The following is a 14,182-nucleotide window of genomic DNA, read 5'->3' on the forward strand; positions in this document are numbered from 1 at the left end:
GATGGACAGACGACCAGATCACAGCGCAAGCAGGGTCCAGCCGACCGCTAGCTCCTCGACGGGCAAAGGGCAGGAGCGCTGGATGCACATGACCGCGAGGCCAAGCCAACGCCAGCCTGGGCTTCTGCCTTCTAATTAGCGCACGGCCGGTGCCTTTTGGACGCGGGCGCAGCCCCTTCGCTCCTGCAGAGAAGCTGCTGCCGCCTCGGGCAGCCCAGTGTCTGCTGGCGATAGACGGGGGCCGGAGATTTTGGGCAAGTGGAGCCTTCGTGACAACAGCCGGCTCCAGCCTGCCCCGAGCACGCCGTGCACAGGAGAGGTTACTGCTCGGAGTCTGCCAGCAGGGAAGCTGGCTTAGCAGGATCCAGACCAGCTTTGTTTCCAGTCCATGTGCTGCATTCGCAGGCGGTGCAAGCCAGTCCAGTGGCTCCTGCCTGCAGACGGCTGCACTGGGAGGAGCAGGTCCAGGCATGGGCCAACCTGCAGCTCCCCATGCACAGCTCGGGGGGGTCAAACGGGCGGGGATGGGGGACTCCGGGCTGCAGGGAGCCAGGAGGCCCCAAGCTTTGCTCTGTGACGTTCTGTGTCCGAAACCCGCCTTGGCTTGTGCATGAACTTGAACCTAGCTCTTGCCTCATCGCGCCTGGTGCTCGCCATCCCAGGGGGCCTGGGCAGGGCGGGGCGGGGCGAAATACGAGTCAATCACAGCCCCCCACCCGCCCCATCGCCAATCCAGCCCATGTGACCGAGCCTGCGCCCGGTGAGTCTGAGCAGCTGTGGCAGGGGGAGGAGAAGGCAGGGGGCCTCAGTACCTCAAAAGTCCTCCCGATCGCCACATCCTGGCCAAACAACAGGCTGCAAGATGCAATGCGGCTCCTCTGGCACCTCCCACACCCCGAACCACAGCACTGCTCCCTCCCGCCTGAATGGCACGGTCCACTGCCGAGCAGGCTGTGCCGCCAAGGCACAAATACACCCAGGCCGTGCCATCCTCCAGAGCCACGTCTGCGCCAGGAAAGCAGGGAGCTCTGCTGCCGGGGGGGCCCCCTTCCTCCTCCCTGGAGAGCTCCGGTACTGCCAGCCTCATGGCCGATGGCTCTCGCATGCTGGGGGAGGCCTGGTACGTAAGAACAGCCACACTGGGTCAGACCAATGGTCCAGCTAGCCCAGCATCCTTCTTCCAACAGCAGCCAATGCCCGGTGCCCCAGAGTGACAATTTACTAAGGGATCCAGCCCATCTTCCGGTCCCAGCTTCTGACAGTCAGTTGCTCAGGGATACCTAGAGCCTAGGGCTGTGTCCCTGCCCATCCTGGCAGATGAGTATCAATGGACCTGTCCTCCAGGAACTTCTCTGGTTCTTTTTTAGCCCCCTCACAGTTTTGGTCCTCCTTCCAGCAAGGAGTTCCACAGGTCAACTGTGAACTGTGTGAAGAAAGTCTTCCTCCTATTTGTTTTAAACCTGCTGCCTATTAATTTCGTTGGGTGACCTGGGTTCTTGTTATGTCAAGGAGTAAATAACATTTCCTTCTTCCCTTTCTCCACGCTTCACAATGTCAAACCCCTATCGTATCCCCACTTTGTCATCTCTTCTCCCACCCTTTAACCTCTGCACACAGAGGCTGATCCAGACCCCTAATCATTTTTGTTACCTTTCTCTGTACCCTTTCCAGTTTGTAATTCTCTCTTTCTGGAGAGGAGACAGACCGAGCTCCACACAGTGTGGGTGTACCATGGATTCTAGAGGGACATTATGATATTTTCTGTCCTATTCGCTATTCCATTCCTAATGGTTCCTAATGTAGTTTGCTTTTTTGACTGACACTGCACATGGAGGGGCTGTTTTAAAAGAACTATCCACAGCGACTCCTAGATCTTGCCCTCGAGTGGTAACAGCTCGTTTGGAACTCAGCATTTCGTATGGAGAGCGGGCGTTATGTTTTCCAGGGTGCATTACTTCGCATTTAGCAACACTGCATTTCATCTGCCATTTTGTCACCCTGTTTGAACAGATCCCTTTGAAACTTTCACAGTGACCTTTGGACTCAACTACCAGCAGAACCTCTCTAGCCCAGCAACACCCGTGGTCCGGTGTGTTTTGAGTTAGCCGAGTGTCCACTTGTCATGGAGGTTGCCAAGGTTCCCGTGGTCCCATAAAGTTTGTTTGCAGCCCCCAGTTCTGGCTCTCGGTGCTCTGGGCCGTTCTTTAGCTCTAATTCACCCCTCCATGTCTTCTAAGAGCCCAGCAAGCAGTGGCATTGTGGGTAATGTTGCTATACAATACTGACCTCCCATAGCTCAGCAAATTCTGTGGTTTGACACCAGTCAGGTCCCAAGGGTACCCGAATAGAAAGGTTCAACCTGTATCTTGAGTAATTTTGGGGGATATCAAACATTTAAAAACATAATAGCAGTGAAATTTAAAAAATAATCCTGATGAATCGCAGTCATAATTGCATAATTAAACAGTAACAGAATATCAAATTCAATTCAGCATGGAAGCGTGTCTTCTGGGGCAGCAGGCGAAGCATGAAGGGGTATATGAAGGTTTAGCATATCTGCATGTAAATACCTTGTGATGTTGCTTACAGGCAGCATTATCACACCTAACTATAAACAAACTTGTTTGTCTTTGCCATCGGCTGAACAAAAAGCAGGACTGAGTGGACTTGTAGGCTCTAAAGTTGTACATTGTTTTGTTTTTGAGTGCAGTTATGTAACAAAAACCTTCTACATTTGTAAGTTGCATTTTTCACAAAGATATCGCACTACCGTTTGAGGTGAATTAAAAAATATAATATGATTGCTTTTGTTTATCTTTTCTACAATGCAAATATCTGTAATCAAAAATCATCTAAAAAGTGAGCACGGTACACCTTCTATTCTGTACTGTAATTAGAATCAACACATTTGAAAATGTAGAAAATCATCCCAAAATATTTATAATAATCACTGTTTAGCAGTGCCACTAAAACTGTGATTAATCGTGACTTTTTAAAAAGTAGTTAATTGGGTCTGTGTTAATTGCTTGAGCTAACTGTGATTGACAGCAGTAGTAATTTTGACTCATCGGCACATTTTGGCATCTCACCATGCACCCCATTCTCCAAATCATTTGTGAATGTGTGGTAACAGGATTTGTCTCAGGACAGACGCCTGGGGGACACCACGAGTTACCTCTCTCCAGTCTGAGAGCTGACCATTTATTCCTACCCTTTGTTTCCTGTCTTTTACCCAATCTCTGATTCATGATCCACTGATCTTGTCCCATGTTATGTTAATAGAGTCTCCGTTCTCTCCTCCCATTCGGCAGCATCTGCATCTTCTCTCTCCCATTCACTATTATGTGGATCCCTTCTTGACCTGTCCACCTATCCACCATCTCTTCTCAGGGAAAGTATCTACAGAGCCAGCCCAGTGATGTCCAAGGGAACCCAACTGTCCCATGGCCAGGATCAGCACACACCCAGTTAGAGGGAGGAGATGAACAGGCAGGACGGTCCGGCACACCCAAATCTCAACTTCTGCTACCGACCAGGTGGATGACTGAGCAAGCCCTGCACCCCTCTGAGCCTCAGTTTCCCCATTTGCGTTCCTATCCTCGAGTTAATCACTCGATTCGGGAACCTGCTGGATGGGCCTACCCAGGAACTGGCGAACGCCCTGCGTTTCTTTCATTCTAGGCTCTCCAAGTGCTGGGGCAGGCATAAATTGACACTTCTCAACTCTCATTGGCTGCAGGGCTTATCACGTGTGCCACGGGTGGGGAAACTGAGCCAGCGGGAGGGGAAGCCCACGTCGTCCCGGCCCTCCGCAGAGCAGCTTTGTTAACGTTATTAATTAGTAGCCTGGGGAGGCGCGGCGCTCTGCGTTTGTTTTTTCCATTTGAAGATGAAGGTGGTAATGCAGCCGAGCCGGGGCGGGGATCATTAATCTCCTATTAAAGCCTGTGCTTGTTTGGAAACGTTGGCATTGAAAAGCACGGCTCTTTCACAGGCCGTTTCCCTTGCTAATGAAACCGTTCTGCCGAGAGGCCTATCTGCCCAGAGCCGCTCCGACGGCTGGCGCCATGAACAGAGCAGCTCTGCTCACGGTGGACGGCACCAGGGCTGCACAACCGCCAAGCCTCACAGCGGCTGTGGGGGGGTTCACCCTGCGCTGTGAGCTGGCCTCAAGCGGGAGCAGCCTCGCAAGAGCCACGGAGCCGCGCTGGTGTTCCAAGGAGAGTCAGACTCGGAGCAGCACAGGCTGGACCTCCCTAGTCCGGCACTCTCCAAATGAGGGAGTTTGTCAGGCCAGGAATGGTCATTCCAGCCCCTCTGCTGATGGCCTCCCCACAGACCACCAGCCTCCTGGCCCCCAGCCGCCTACTCTGCTGCATTGCAGATCCTGCCCAGGCTCACCGCCCCCCCGCCAGGCCACCAGTTCCCCAGCTGTGGGACCAGCTCTGCTCCTGGACGCGGACCAGGATCCGGCCGCCACCCCATTTGCCCACCAGGCTCCCAGCCACCCCGGTGGCTCTCTGGTCCAGCAACACCCTGCTGGACCATGGCTGCTGTCCAGCAACAGAGTCCCGGACCAGAGAGGGTCAACCTGTACGTGGGGGAGAGTCTCTGGGGCAGTGGCCTCTGTGCCCTAGTCACTTTACAACCCACATGCCCATGCACTCCAGACACCGCCTGTACCCCGCCTCCTCCCCCGTGTTCCCTACACCTGCCCCTCCCACCGCTCTCTCAGGCACCCCTGCTCCCAGACAGCTACGCACCCTCCCCCACCCCTCCCAACCCACCCCCACTAGGGCCCCGCTACCTGGATGGGCCCCGTGGGCTGCCCTGCCAAGACCCATGGCAGTCCAGCCCGAAGACCCTAGGCCCCCGCCACACACCTAGCTACCGTGACCTTTCCCTGGCACCGGCCAGCACTAGGTGACGAGGGTTTGCACCTTCTCCTGCCTCCCTTCCCAACAGCTCCCTCCAGCACCGGGCAGGAAATGGGGAGCAAGGGCTGCTTAGCCCCATGTGGGGGGCAGCCCCCTGGACTCAACGGCTGCATCTAGACTGGCAAGTTTTTCCGCAAAAGCAGGTGCTTTTCCAGAAAAACTTGCCAGCTGCCTACACTGGCCACTTGAATTTGCGCAAGAACACGGACGATCTCATGTAAGAAATCGGTGCTCTTGCGAAAATACTGTGCTGCTCCCGCAAAAGGGCCAGTGTAGACAGCTCCGATTTGTTTTGCACAAAACAGCCCCGATCACGAAAATGGCGACCGGGGCTTTTTTGCGGAAAAGTGTCCGTGCCAAACTAGACGCTCTTTTCCGCAAATGCTTTTAACGGAAAACTTTTCTGTGAAAAGCATTTGCGGAAAATCCTGCCAGTCTAGATGCAGCCGACGGGCGTAGATGTCCACGGGCAGGCACCACCCAGACTTGCTACCAATGGCTTGAATCCCACTGGAAACAAAGTCAATCAAGTGGGGCTTGAGTAGGCCACACTGGCCCAATGTTTGTCCCTGCCTAGTGACCGGTTCAGGGGAGAGGATAAAAGCCTACTACTGCTACTAGCGAACAGAGTCGCTCCTTTTGCTGGAGCACTGAAGACCCAGGCTCCCAACTTGAGTGCCAATGCCTGTTCTCGGGTGCCAAGCGAGGGATGCTTTGTTGGCCTGACGACAGTCGCACCTGCCCCGATGGCTTCCTGCACAACAGGCTGCACAGGACCATGCCTTTCCGGCACAGACGCACCGTTCGTGCTGCTGCTGGGGGAGGCGTGGCAGCAGCAGCCACCTAACCTTGATGTGTCTGGCTTGCCGGGGTTGGAAACGCTCAGCTGAGCGGAGGCTGCATGTGCGCCGGGGAGAATTCTGCCTTGGCTGTAACCAATGCTAAACTGTCAGCTCCTAAAGATTAGCTGCCAGCAACGGTATCAATACAGAAATCAAATAAAAAAACAAGCTGATTTCAGAGCCAGCCCCAAGTTTATAGCAGATCTCCATCTACTGGTCTGAAAAATGCAGGCTGCTGTTCGACGCAGCCAGCCCCAGCCTCAGCCCCTAGCGTCTGGGAGAGGGAGGGGGCATTTCCCCAGCCAGTGACGCCTACAGACGACCTCTGGGCACTTCTCTCAGCTCCCCGAAGGGCCAGGCTCGCCCGCAGCCCCCTGCTGGGCGATGCCCTGGCAAGGCAGGAGCTGTCGTCCGCCCGTGGGGGGAGCGTGGGACGTGCCAGGCAAGCTCCGGGGGGTTGAAATAGCGCAGCTGGGGAGCGCAGGCCACTTACAGGCTGCGTTTACAACGGCCCCTCCCAATGACAGCTGCAGACCAGGGCACTCGGCACTGCGCAGCCGGCGCTGCCACCTGGCTAGCTCCAAGCCGGGACCGGAGCTATACGGGGGGCGAGCCAGAGCCCAGCAGCACCCCGGGGTGGGATGAGAGCCTCGCGCTACAAGCGGGGCCCCGCACCCAGCCCGTAGCCTCTCGCTGGGCAGCCGCATGCGAGCCCCCGAGAACGGACGACAAGCAGAGCTGGTGCACGGGGCCCCAGATCAGGCAGCCGAGGGGCATTCGCCAGTTTGTGGCATTGACACCTGCTCTGGACAGGCTGAGCACCCACACCGGAGCGGGGACCCAGGTCCAGTTCAGCTCGGAGCTCGGTCAACACCCGCCCCACACGTTCACCCCCCACGGGCCTGAGTCACGGGAGGGGAAAGCAGAGATCCCTCCCCCCCGCTGGAGCATGGGGCGGGGAGGAACAGCAGGGCACTTGCCCTTGGGAAGCTGCTGCTCTTCCTCCCACCAGGGTGGGGGTCACAGACAGGTGTTGAGGGGTCATGACCCCCCGTGCCCCGGCCCCAGAGGAGAGTCCCACCTGGACAGGGAGGGACTCCCTGAGGGAAGGGCCCTGCTATGCAAAGTCCCGGAGCAGCCATGGAGCAAAGCTGAGCTGAGGCCGGAGCGAGGGGCGAGAGGCCACCAGACAAAGGGCAGAAGACCGACCCGCACAAATCGCTCCAGGGGGCGGATCCCTCTCGGCCCCCTTGGAGCAGGCGTTCTGCGGAGCCAGCAAATGCTCGTGGCGCTGCTGCAATCCCACACTCCCCAGCAGGCATCAGTACGGAGCACAGACACACAGGCGCGGGTGCCCATGCCATAGACATTCATTCTGGCACAAGGGCCAGCGTCTCGGCTCCGCCAGGCTGGGCTACGCACCCACTCGCCTTCCTTGGGAAACTGACAGAATGACGTACTTGGGGGGGGGGGGGGAGCATCCGATGCACCCCAGCCAGACCTTCGCCCCTCCTCCCACCCGCTGCTCCAGGGGACGATGAGCCAGAGGCTGCCCTCCCACGGCCAAACCCGCCCCGCTAGCCCGAAGCAGACTCCCTGCGCCCGGCTCCATCGACGGCTCTGATCAGGACCGACTGGCCTGCCAACGCCAGCAGAGGGCCCCAGACCCGCTGCAGCTGCACCACAAGGCCAGGCGGGCGGTGCCTTAGGGGGACTCGCTCGGCTGTGCTGCTGCAGCCTTGCGCTTGGTTTAGTCGCTCTCACCAGGGCAGGCTAGTGGCTGAACAGAGGCTGAAATCCTGGGCTGTTTCGCTGCGGGGCAGGCGCTAGGAATACTTCGCCTGCGCCCCGCACCTTTCATCTGGGTGTCTCGGGCAGCCTCCAGAGTTGGGGCGATCAGACAAATGGGGAAACTGAGGCACACAACTGCCAAGTGGCAGGCAGAGGAGAAAAGGAACCAGGAGTCCTGATTTCTAGTCCTACGCGTGCTAACCAATGGATGCTGCTCCCTTCCGGGGGATGCAAAGTGTCACTCATCGGAGCAGCCAAGCAACTACCCCACGGTCCACCAATGGACTCGGCCCATGTCCACGGGGCTCCACCCCTTGGAGACGCCGCCGCTCCGCACCCCATGAGTCCGTGGCCCATCCCGGGGTCCCTAACGCCACCCACTGAACCAGGCTCGGGGCTTTCCAGCAAACGGCTGGGGCAGCCTTACCCCGCCGACCCCTGCGGCTCCAGGGCTCACAGCCATGGCCTGGCTCCAAACCCTCCTTCTGAGGCTGATCTGACTCCAGGGCTCCGGGGCCGCAGGGGCGAACCGGCTCTGCGAGGAGACAGTTGCAAACACCAGTCTCCAAACAGCCCGTTTGCTCATCAAAGCCAAATTGTCCAAAGGCTGCAGCACGGGAAGAGGGGTGTCGAGCCGGTACCAAGGCCTGCAATTAGACAGGGAGCAGCAGAGAAGGGCCCATCAGCAGTGAACCGACCTTGGCCGCCAACGCACGGAACGGGCAAGAAAGGGCCTCTGAATCGGGAGCGTTGGGCGTGCCGCACGCCAAAGCCAGGCGCCGGGCCATGTGGTTGCCCATCAGGGCAGAGAGCTCGCATGCAGGCCCCAATCCAGCACTCCCACCGGTGCACAACCGGGCCCCGGCAGCTTCCTGCAACAGATGGGGGCACGAGCCAATGAAATGGCTGGGGGAAGGGCTCTGTGTACCCCGAGGGGCCGGGGCAGGCTCCCTGGACAGACAGATCCATGCAGTGCCCCTTTGTCCGCACACACGTCCGGCAATTGCTGCCCAATTCGGCACAACGCTCCCCTGGCAAGGAAATCCCCTTCCAGCCGGTGTGCCTGGGTTGAGCATTTCCATGGCTCTTACCCCTCGGCTGGCTCGCTCCCCATCCCGGCCGCGAGGGGGGAGGCCCAGGCCGGGAGCGCTCACGACAGGATCCGACCTAAGTCTGTCTCCCCCTCCTCCCCCAATCTAGCCCCAGGGCTCCTGGGATGCCGAGCGAAGTTCTCCATCTTGCATCAATGCAGCCAGCTGGATTCTCAGCATCAGAGCACCAGGGCCTCATCCGCCGGCTGCACTCAAGGCTGCCCAGCATGTGTGGGCCCAGGACCAAGCCCGGGCCCCCCCAACAGCAGCATCAAGGGCCACCTTGGCATGGCTTGGGGAGGGTTATCCAAGGCTTCGCCCTCCATGCAGATCAGCCACGGCCAGAGACACCGCGCTCACGTGCCCCTCAAGCAGCCCTGCCAGCCACCCCACGTCCTTGGGGTCCTTGGCACAGAGACGGGGACTTGCCCCGCATTGCCCGGCACTGCCGGGCTCCAGCGCTCCCCCTCCTGCGGAAAGCCCACCCTGCCGCGGTCGAGAGGCTCAGACACGGCGGCAGGCACCGGCCCGGGGTGTGCAGATCAGGTCGAGCTTGTACCTGGCATTATGAGAAGACACTGACTGGTTCTGGACTCGCCCCCGAGATTCCTGAGCTCCCGCGCAAAGAGCCCGGCAGCACGGACGGCACTTTTCACCTTCTGCCGATTGTTCCCTTTGCACTTCCCAGGGTTTGGCCTGAGGAACTGGAGGGGGCAGTTCCACTCACTGTTGATTCCGGTTGACTTCCCTCCTCCCGTTTGACTTCCCTCGTCCCAGGTTCCCCCAAGTCCCTGGAGAACCTGGAATTTCTGTTTGGTGCAAGTTGAACCTCTCTAGTCCGGCACCCCCCATGATCCGGCACCATGTGAGCTCGCCGGGTGTGCACTTACCAGGGGGTGGCCAAGTGTCCCACGGTCCCATGAAGTTTGTTTGCAGCCCCCAGCCCTGGCTCTCAGGGGTCTGGGCTGTTCTTTAGCTCTAACATATCACCCAATGTCTGCTAAGAGCCCGGCAAGCAGGGGAAGTGCTGCCGGTGTTGCTGGACAACACTGACCTCCTGTGGTCCGGCAAACTCTCTGGCTCAGCACCGGTCAGACCCGGGGGTGCCGGACGAGAGAGGTTCGGCCCCGTATGAACTTGGGCCGAACAATAAACGCTAACGCTGGGAAGCGACACTTTGGCCGGAGCGGAGCTACATGTGCCTGTGGAGGGAACACGATCGATACTGGCACCCGTGTGCTGGCCTGTGCTCTGCAAGCGTCTGCCCCCAAAGCCAGCGGTGACTTGCCTGCTGAGCGTGAGGGGCTCCCATGCCAGAGAGATCCTGCGGGTCCACGACCTCCGCCTGCACAACAGGACGGGCAGCAGTCCTTCTTCCCACCCTTCCCCCTCCCTTCTCCTGCCTATCAAGGAGATTAATACCTAATGAATGCATGTGTCTACTCCAGCCGTCTGCTCCCCAGAGCTACAGACTGGAGGCCAAATTCTTTGCTGGCGTAAACTGGCAGGACTCCACTGACTTCCGCAAGCCTGCACCACCGCACCGAGAGAGGATCTGATTCGGGTCTATGGCACGGTAATACCCCGCCCTCCGCTTGTTGCGGAACGTGCATCGTGCTCCAGCATGGGAAATCCGACCCCAATCGCAGCTTCGCATTTCAAGGTAGATTAATTAGTCAGCAACACTTGCCCCATTCTCCCAATCACTGCTACAGACATTCATTAGCCACACCAAGATGTCTGTTGGTTCCACGCTCCTTATTACCTGCCCACAGATGAAGTTTTTGCCCAGGTTTTCGGGTCATTGGTTTTCACTCACCATCTGCTCACAATTGAGGGAAGGAGACAGCACACTAACTGGAAACGCAGGCACAGAGCCGGGAATAGATCGCTTCCCGCCAGGGATTTTTAATCCTCCTCGATCATTTATTAGTACTGGTTTTCAGAACGAGCTTCCCTGTGTTCTACCGGCCAAGCACCAACAAACGTGACCCCGATTGTCCCTGACACCTTTTGGAAAAATGATTATCCAGACACCCAAATCTGATAAAGCACTGAGAGAAAAAAATAAACCACATCTTCCCCTTCGCACAAGCCCGCCAGCTGTCAATCACACAGCGTGCAAACACTCTTACCTGTTGTTCCTAAAGATCAAGACTCAGCCAAGCAAAAACACGGGGAATAAAACTTACAAGCAACTTGTCTGGAAGACAACAGGGAAAACATTCAAGGCACTTCAGAGATGCTAAATAAAGTTACGCCAGCTCAACCCTTGTTCTGCACATGAAGGATTCGTACGGCTCTGGAAGGGGACATGGGAAGAACACGCAGCATTGCTGGTTAAAGCAAAGCCTCTTGCGCTATTTCTACTAATTGACTTGGTTGAAAGAAGTTGTTTAAAAATCTGCTTTTCTATAATCAGCATCCCTGCCTACTAGAGGAGCAGAGAAGCGTGGGGGGATGTTTACACTGAAGCATCACTCACTGCCTTTTCCAAGTCTCTTTTCCATTAGTCAACAACTCCAAGTGCCTCATTAGCCTGGCAAGTGCACCACCGAGACACCCCTGAACCCCAGGTCGTCAGAACCGCCTCGTTTCCTGCCAGCTGGGCACAGTGCAGCGGGCACCATGGCATGCCAGGACTCTGGGTCCATCGAAAGGCTCTGGCAGCACAGTCTCATTGCAATCTCGAGTCGGGGGTGCAGGGGCAAGCGGCTGCGGCCAAGGAGCGAGCAAGCGGAGTACGGCCGCATACATCTCGGGTACCTCGGCAGCATGGCCAACGCCACGGGCACAAAGCTTGCTTCCTCCAGCCTTGGGGGCCCCTGTATTAGCCAGGCTAAGAACTCAGTCCAGCCCTTCCACCTCTGCCTGTGGGGGGAAATCACTGACCAAGCCGCTGCCAGGGCAGGCGAGCATGACACGACAGCTGCCCAGGGGACCAGGCCGGCCCCCGCAGTGCCCCCGCTGCATCCTGACCAAGCGGGAGCAGGAGCCTGCTGCTCCCTCACCTTGCTCAGCAGAAGGGTGCGGCACAGGCAGGCGCTGGGCTCCCTGATGACAGTACATGATTCCCCGGCATGTCTCCATGGCTCCCGGGCCAAGAGAGCCATTGGAATGCAACTCAGGGAAAGCAGCAAGGAAGAGGGTTCAGGAGACTGCAGAAAGGAGGGGGAGCGGGAGCCTTCTGGAGGCACCACGTATAAAACACAAACAAACCAACCAGCCAACAGTCTCCCCCCCACCCCACCCCGGGAGCGAGGGGGCTCAGGGCCCGGCAGCAGCGCTGCACAACCGGGCATGGGGCTGTGGGAAAGCACTGGGCTGTGAAAGAGGGCAGGAGCCGCGGGCAGCTAAGATGCATTTGAAACCCCACCCGTTCCATGCAGCCGTGGGAGCCCCGCGTTAGAGGCGCGATCGGGCGCTGTCGTGAGGCCCGCTCCACTCTAATCCTCGCCCCTTCCCGGGGGGGGCAGGCACCGGGACCGGGCAGCCCAGCGCCGCTGGGGGGAGGAGGGAGAAAGGCAGGGCCGGGGGTGGGCGGACAGAAAGCGCCCACGGGGCTGCAGGGGAGGGCGAGGACTGGAGACAGCGGAGAATCGGAGGGGCTGGGAGGGAGCGGGCAGGGGAGAACGGGGGGCAGCGGAGCGCTGCGGGACTGGGAGGGAGCGGTCAGAGGGTGCAGGGGGACCTCCCCCCGACCTCGGGGCGCCCGGCGGATCGGGGGGGACGCCGGGCGCACGGGGGGACCCCCCAGCCCACCCCCAGCCCGGGCGGGCTCTTACCGTGGGCCAGCAGCGCGCCGAGGCAGCAGAGCAGGACGGCGGGTCCCGGGGCCATGGCTGGCGAGGGGGGCGCGGCGAGGTGCAGGATCCACCCCCGCGGCGGGGGACAAAACAAATCCAGCCACGTGCGGTCCCGGCCGGGGCGCCCGGCTCCGGGGGCGGGGGGGAGGTGGCCCCCTGGCAGCTCCTCCCTCCCCCCAACCCCTGCAGGGCGCCCTGCGCGGCGCGCACCCAAGGGCGCTGCGCTAAGGCGGGCGGGGGCAGAGCCGCGCCGCCCGGGGGGGCTCGGGCAGGCTCCGGGGCGGCCCCCCACGGGCAGGAGCCGCGGCGTCTCCCGGGGCTTATTCCAGCGCCGCAGCGCGAGCTGGTCCCGTGCGCTCCGGCGGGCTCCGAGCTCGCCGGCCCGAGCCCGCGGCCAGCAGCCGCCAACCCGCCGCGGGCAGGAGACAGGAGCAAGCGCCGCGCATGGAGCCCCGAGGCTCAGCCACGGGCCGGGCCGAAGTTCGGGGCCGCGGGCAGCAGCCTCGCTGGGGCGCAGCGAACCCGGGAGCTGCGGGCGCACCGCGGTCCTGGCTCCGTCTGCGGCGCGGGGCGGGGGGGGTTGAGCTGGGGCCCCGCAGCGGCCCCCCGCCCCGCAACGCACGCGCTGCTGCCTCCCACTTCCCCCGCAGCGGGGCCCGATCCGGCGCGGGGCGCGCCCCCCTGGCTGCGGGAGCCGGGCCGGGGCCGCGGTGCGAAGCGGCGGCAGCTGGTGCAGGCGAGGCGCTGCCCGCGCGCGCCGTCCCGGGGAGGGGAGGCGAGGGGCGGGGCCAAGCAAACCTCCCCCCCGCCCCGCCAGCAGCTGCACGCGCTGCAGGCGGGGCCAGGCAATCCCGCCCCCCTTCCCCAGCAGCAGCTGCACGGCGGGGAGTAGCCACTCCCGGAGCCGTGCCCCCCCCCCCTCGGCCAGGGGTCGCTGATCACGTGGTTTCCCCGGAGTCCGGGTCCCCGCGCTCCTTTGCAAAGCGCGGAGCACTCCCCCCCCCCATGCGCACACGTTTCGGGGGGGGGGGGCGCAGCTGCCGCGTGCACGGGCCCAGAGCCCCGCGGGACTCGCCCCCCGGCTGCAGCCCGGGCAGGGGGAAGGTGCCCGCTGCAGGGGGCACGGCCCGCAAGCTCCGCGCCTTGGCCAGGCCACGCGCGCCCTCTGGGGGGAACCGCTGGGGATCCCCCTGCACAGACTTTGCTTCTCTCAGGGGCGCCTGCTGCCTTGCCACGGGCGCCCAGGTTCGGGGGGGGGGGGGGCGGCCGGAAGGGTTTGCTGGGCAGCCCCGGGATCTGCAGAGCGATCCTTGGCGACGGGAGCAGCTGCCTAAAGTTGGAGTCGCCTGTAGACTCCTCTGGCCTGGCCCCCAGGGCCAGCGGTCGGCAAAGGGGGAGGCCAGGTGCCTCCCTGTGCGAAGGGCAGGGCCCCCAAGCCCTCGGCTGCCTCCCCTGGGGGCCCCCCACCACCTTGCTGTGGGGCTGCAGTGGCAGGAGTGTGCACCGTGGCCTAGGCCCCCGCGCAGAAGAGATGCAGCTGCCGGGCCTGGGCCCTGCACTGCGCCTACTGCCGCCTGGGATGCATCTGGTGGGCGATGGTAACTCACAAGAATTTCTCCATCCCTAGCAGAAGGGGGTGCGAGTGAGCGGGGCGCGCATCTGCTCCTCCTGGGCCGTGGGGAGGTGTGTGCACGGGGCCTGCCCCATTAGCGGGC

General features: G+C 60.7%; 1 protein-coding gene across 3 annotated transcripts in view; it reads right to left on the reverse strand.

The window, feature by feature from the left end:
• The window catches only part of TMEM132E (transmembrane protein 132E), a 125,609-nt gene extending 112,396 nt beyond the window's left edge, over positions 1–13,213 (reverse strand). Inside the window, exon 1 of one of the 3 annotated variants that reach the window (XM_075905014.1) lies at positions 12,447–13,213. In XM_075905014.1, coding sequence (XP_075761129.1) covers positions 12,447–12,501 — 55 coding nt within the window. In that variant the 5' untranslated portion in view covers positions 12,502–13,213. Of the gene's footprint in view, positions 1–10,853; positions 11,618–11,672; positions 12,287–12,446 lie in introns of those variants that run through there. The other 2 variants (XM_075905015.1, XM_075905016.1) reach the window with 2 other exon arrangements.
• Positions 13,214–14,182: the final 969 nt, after the last annotated feature.

Source organism: Pelodiscus sinensis, chromosome 21 (assembly GCF_049634645.1).
Source record: "Pelodiscus sinensis isolate JC-2024 chromosome 21, ASM4963464v1, whole genome shotgun sequence".
NCBI lineage: Eukaryota > Metazoa > Chordata > Testudines > Trionychidae > Pelodiscus > Pelodiscus sinensis.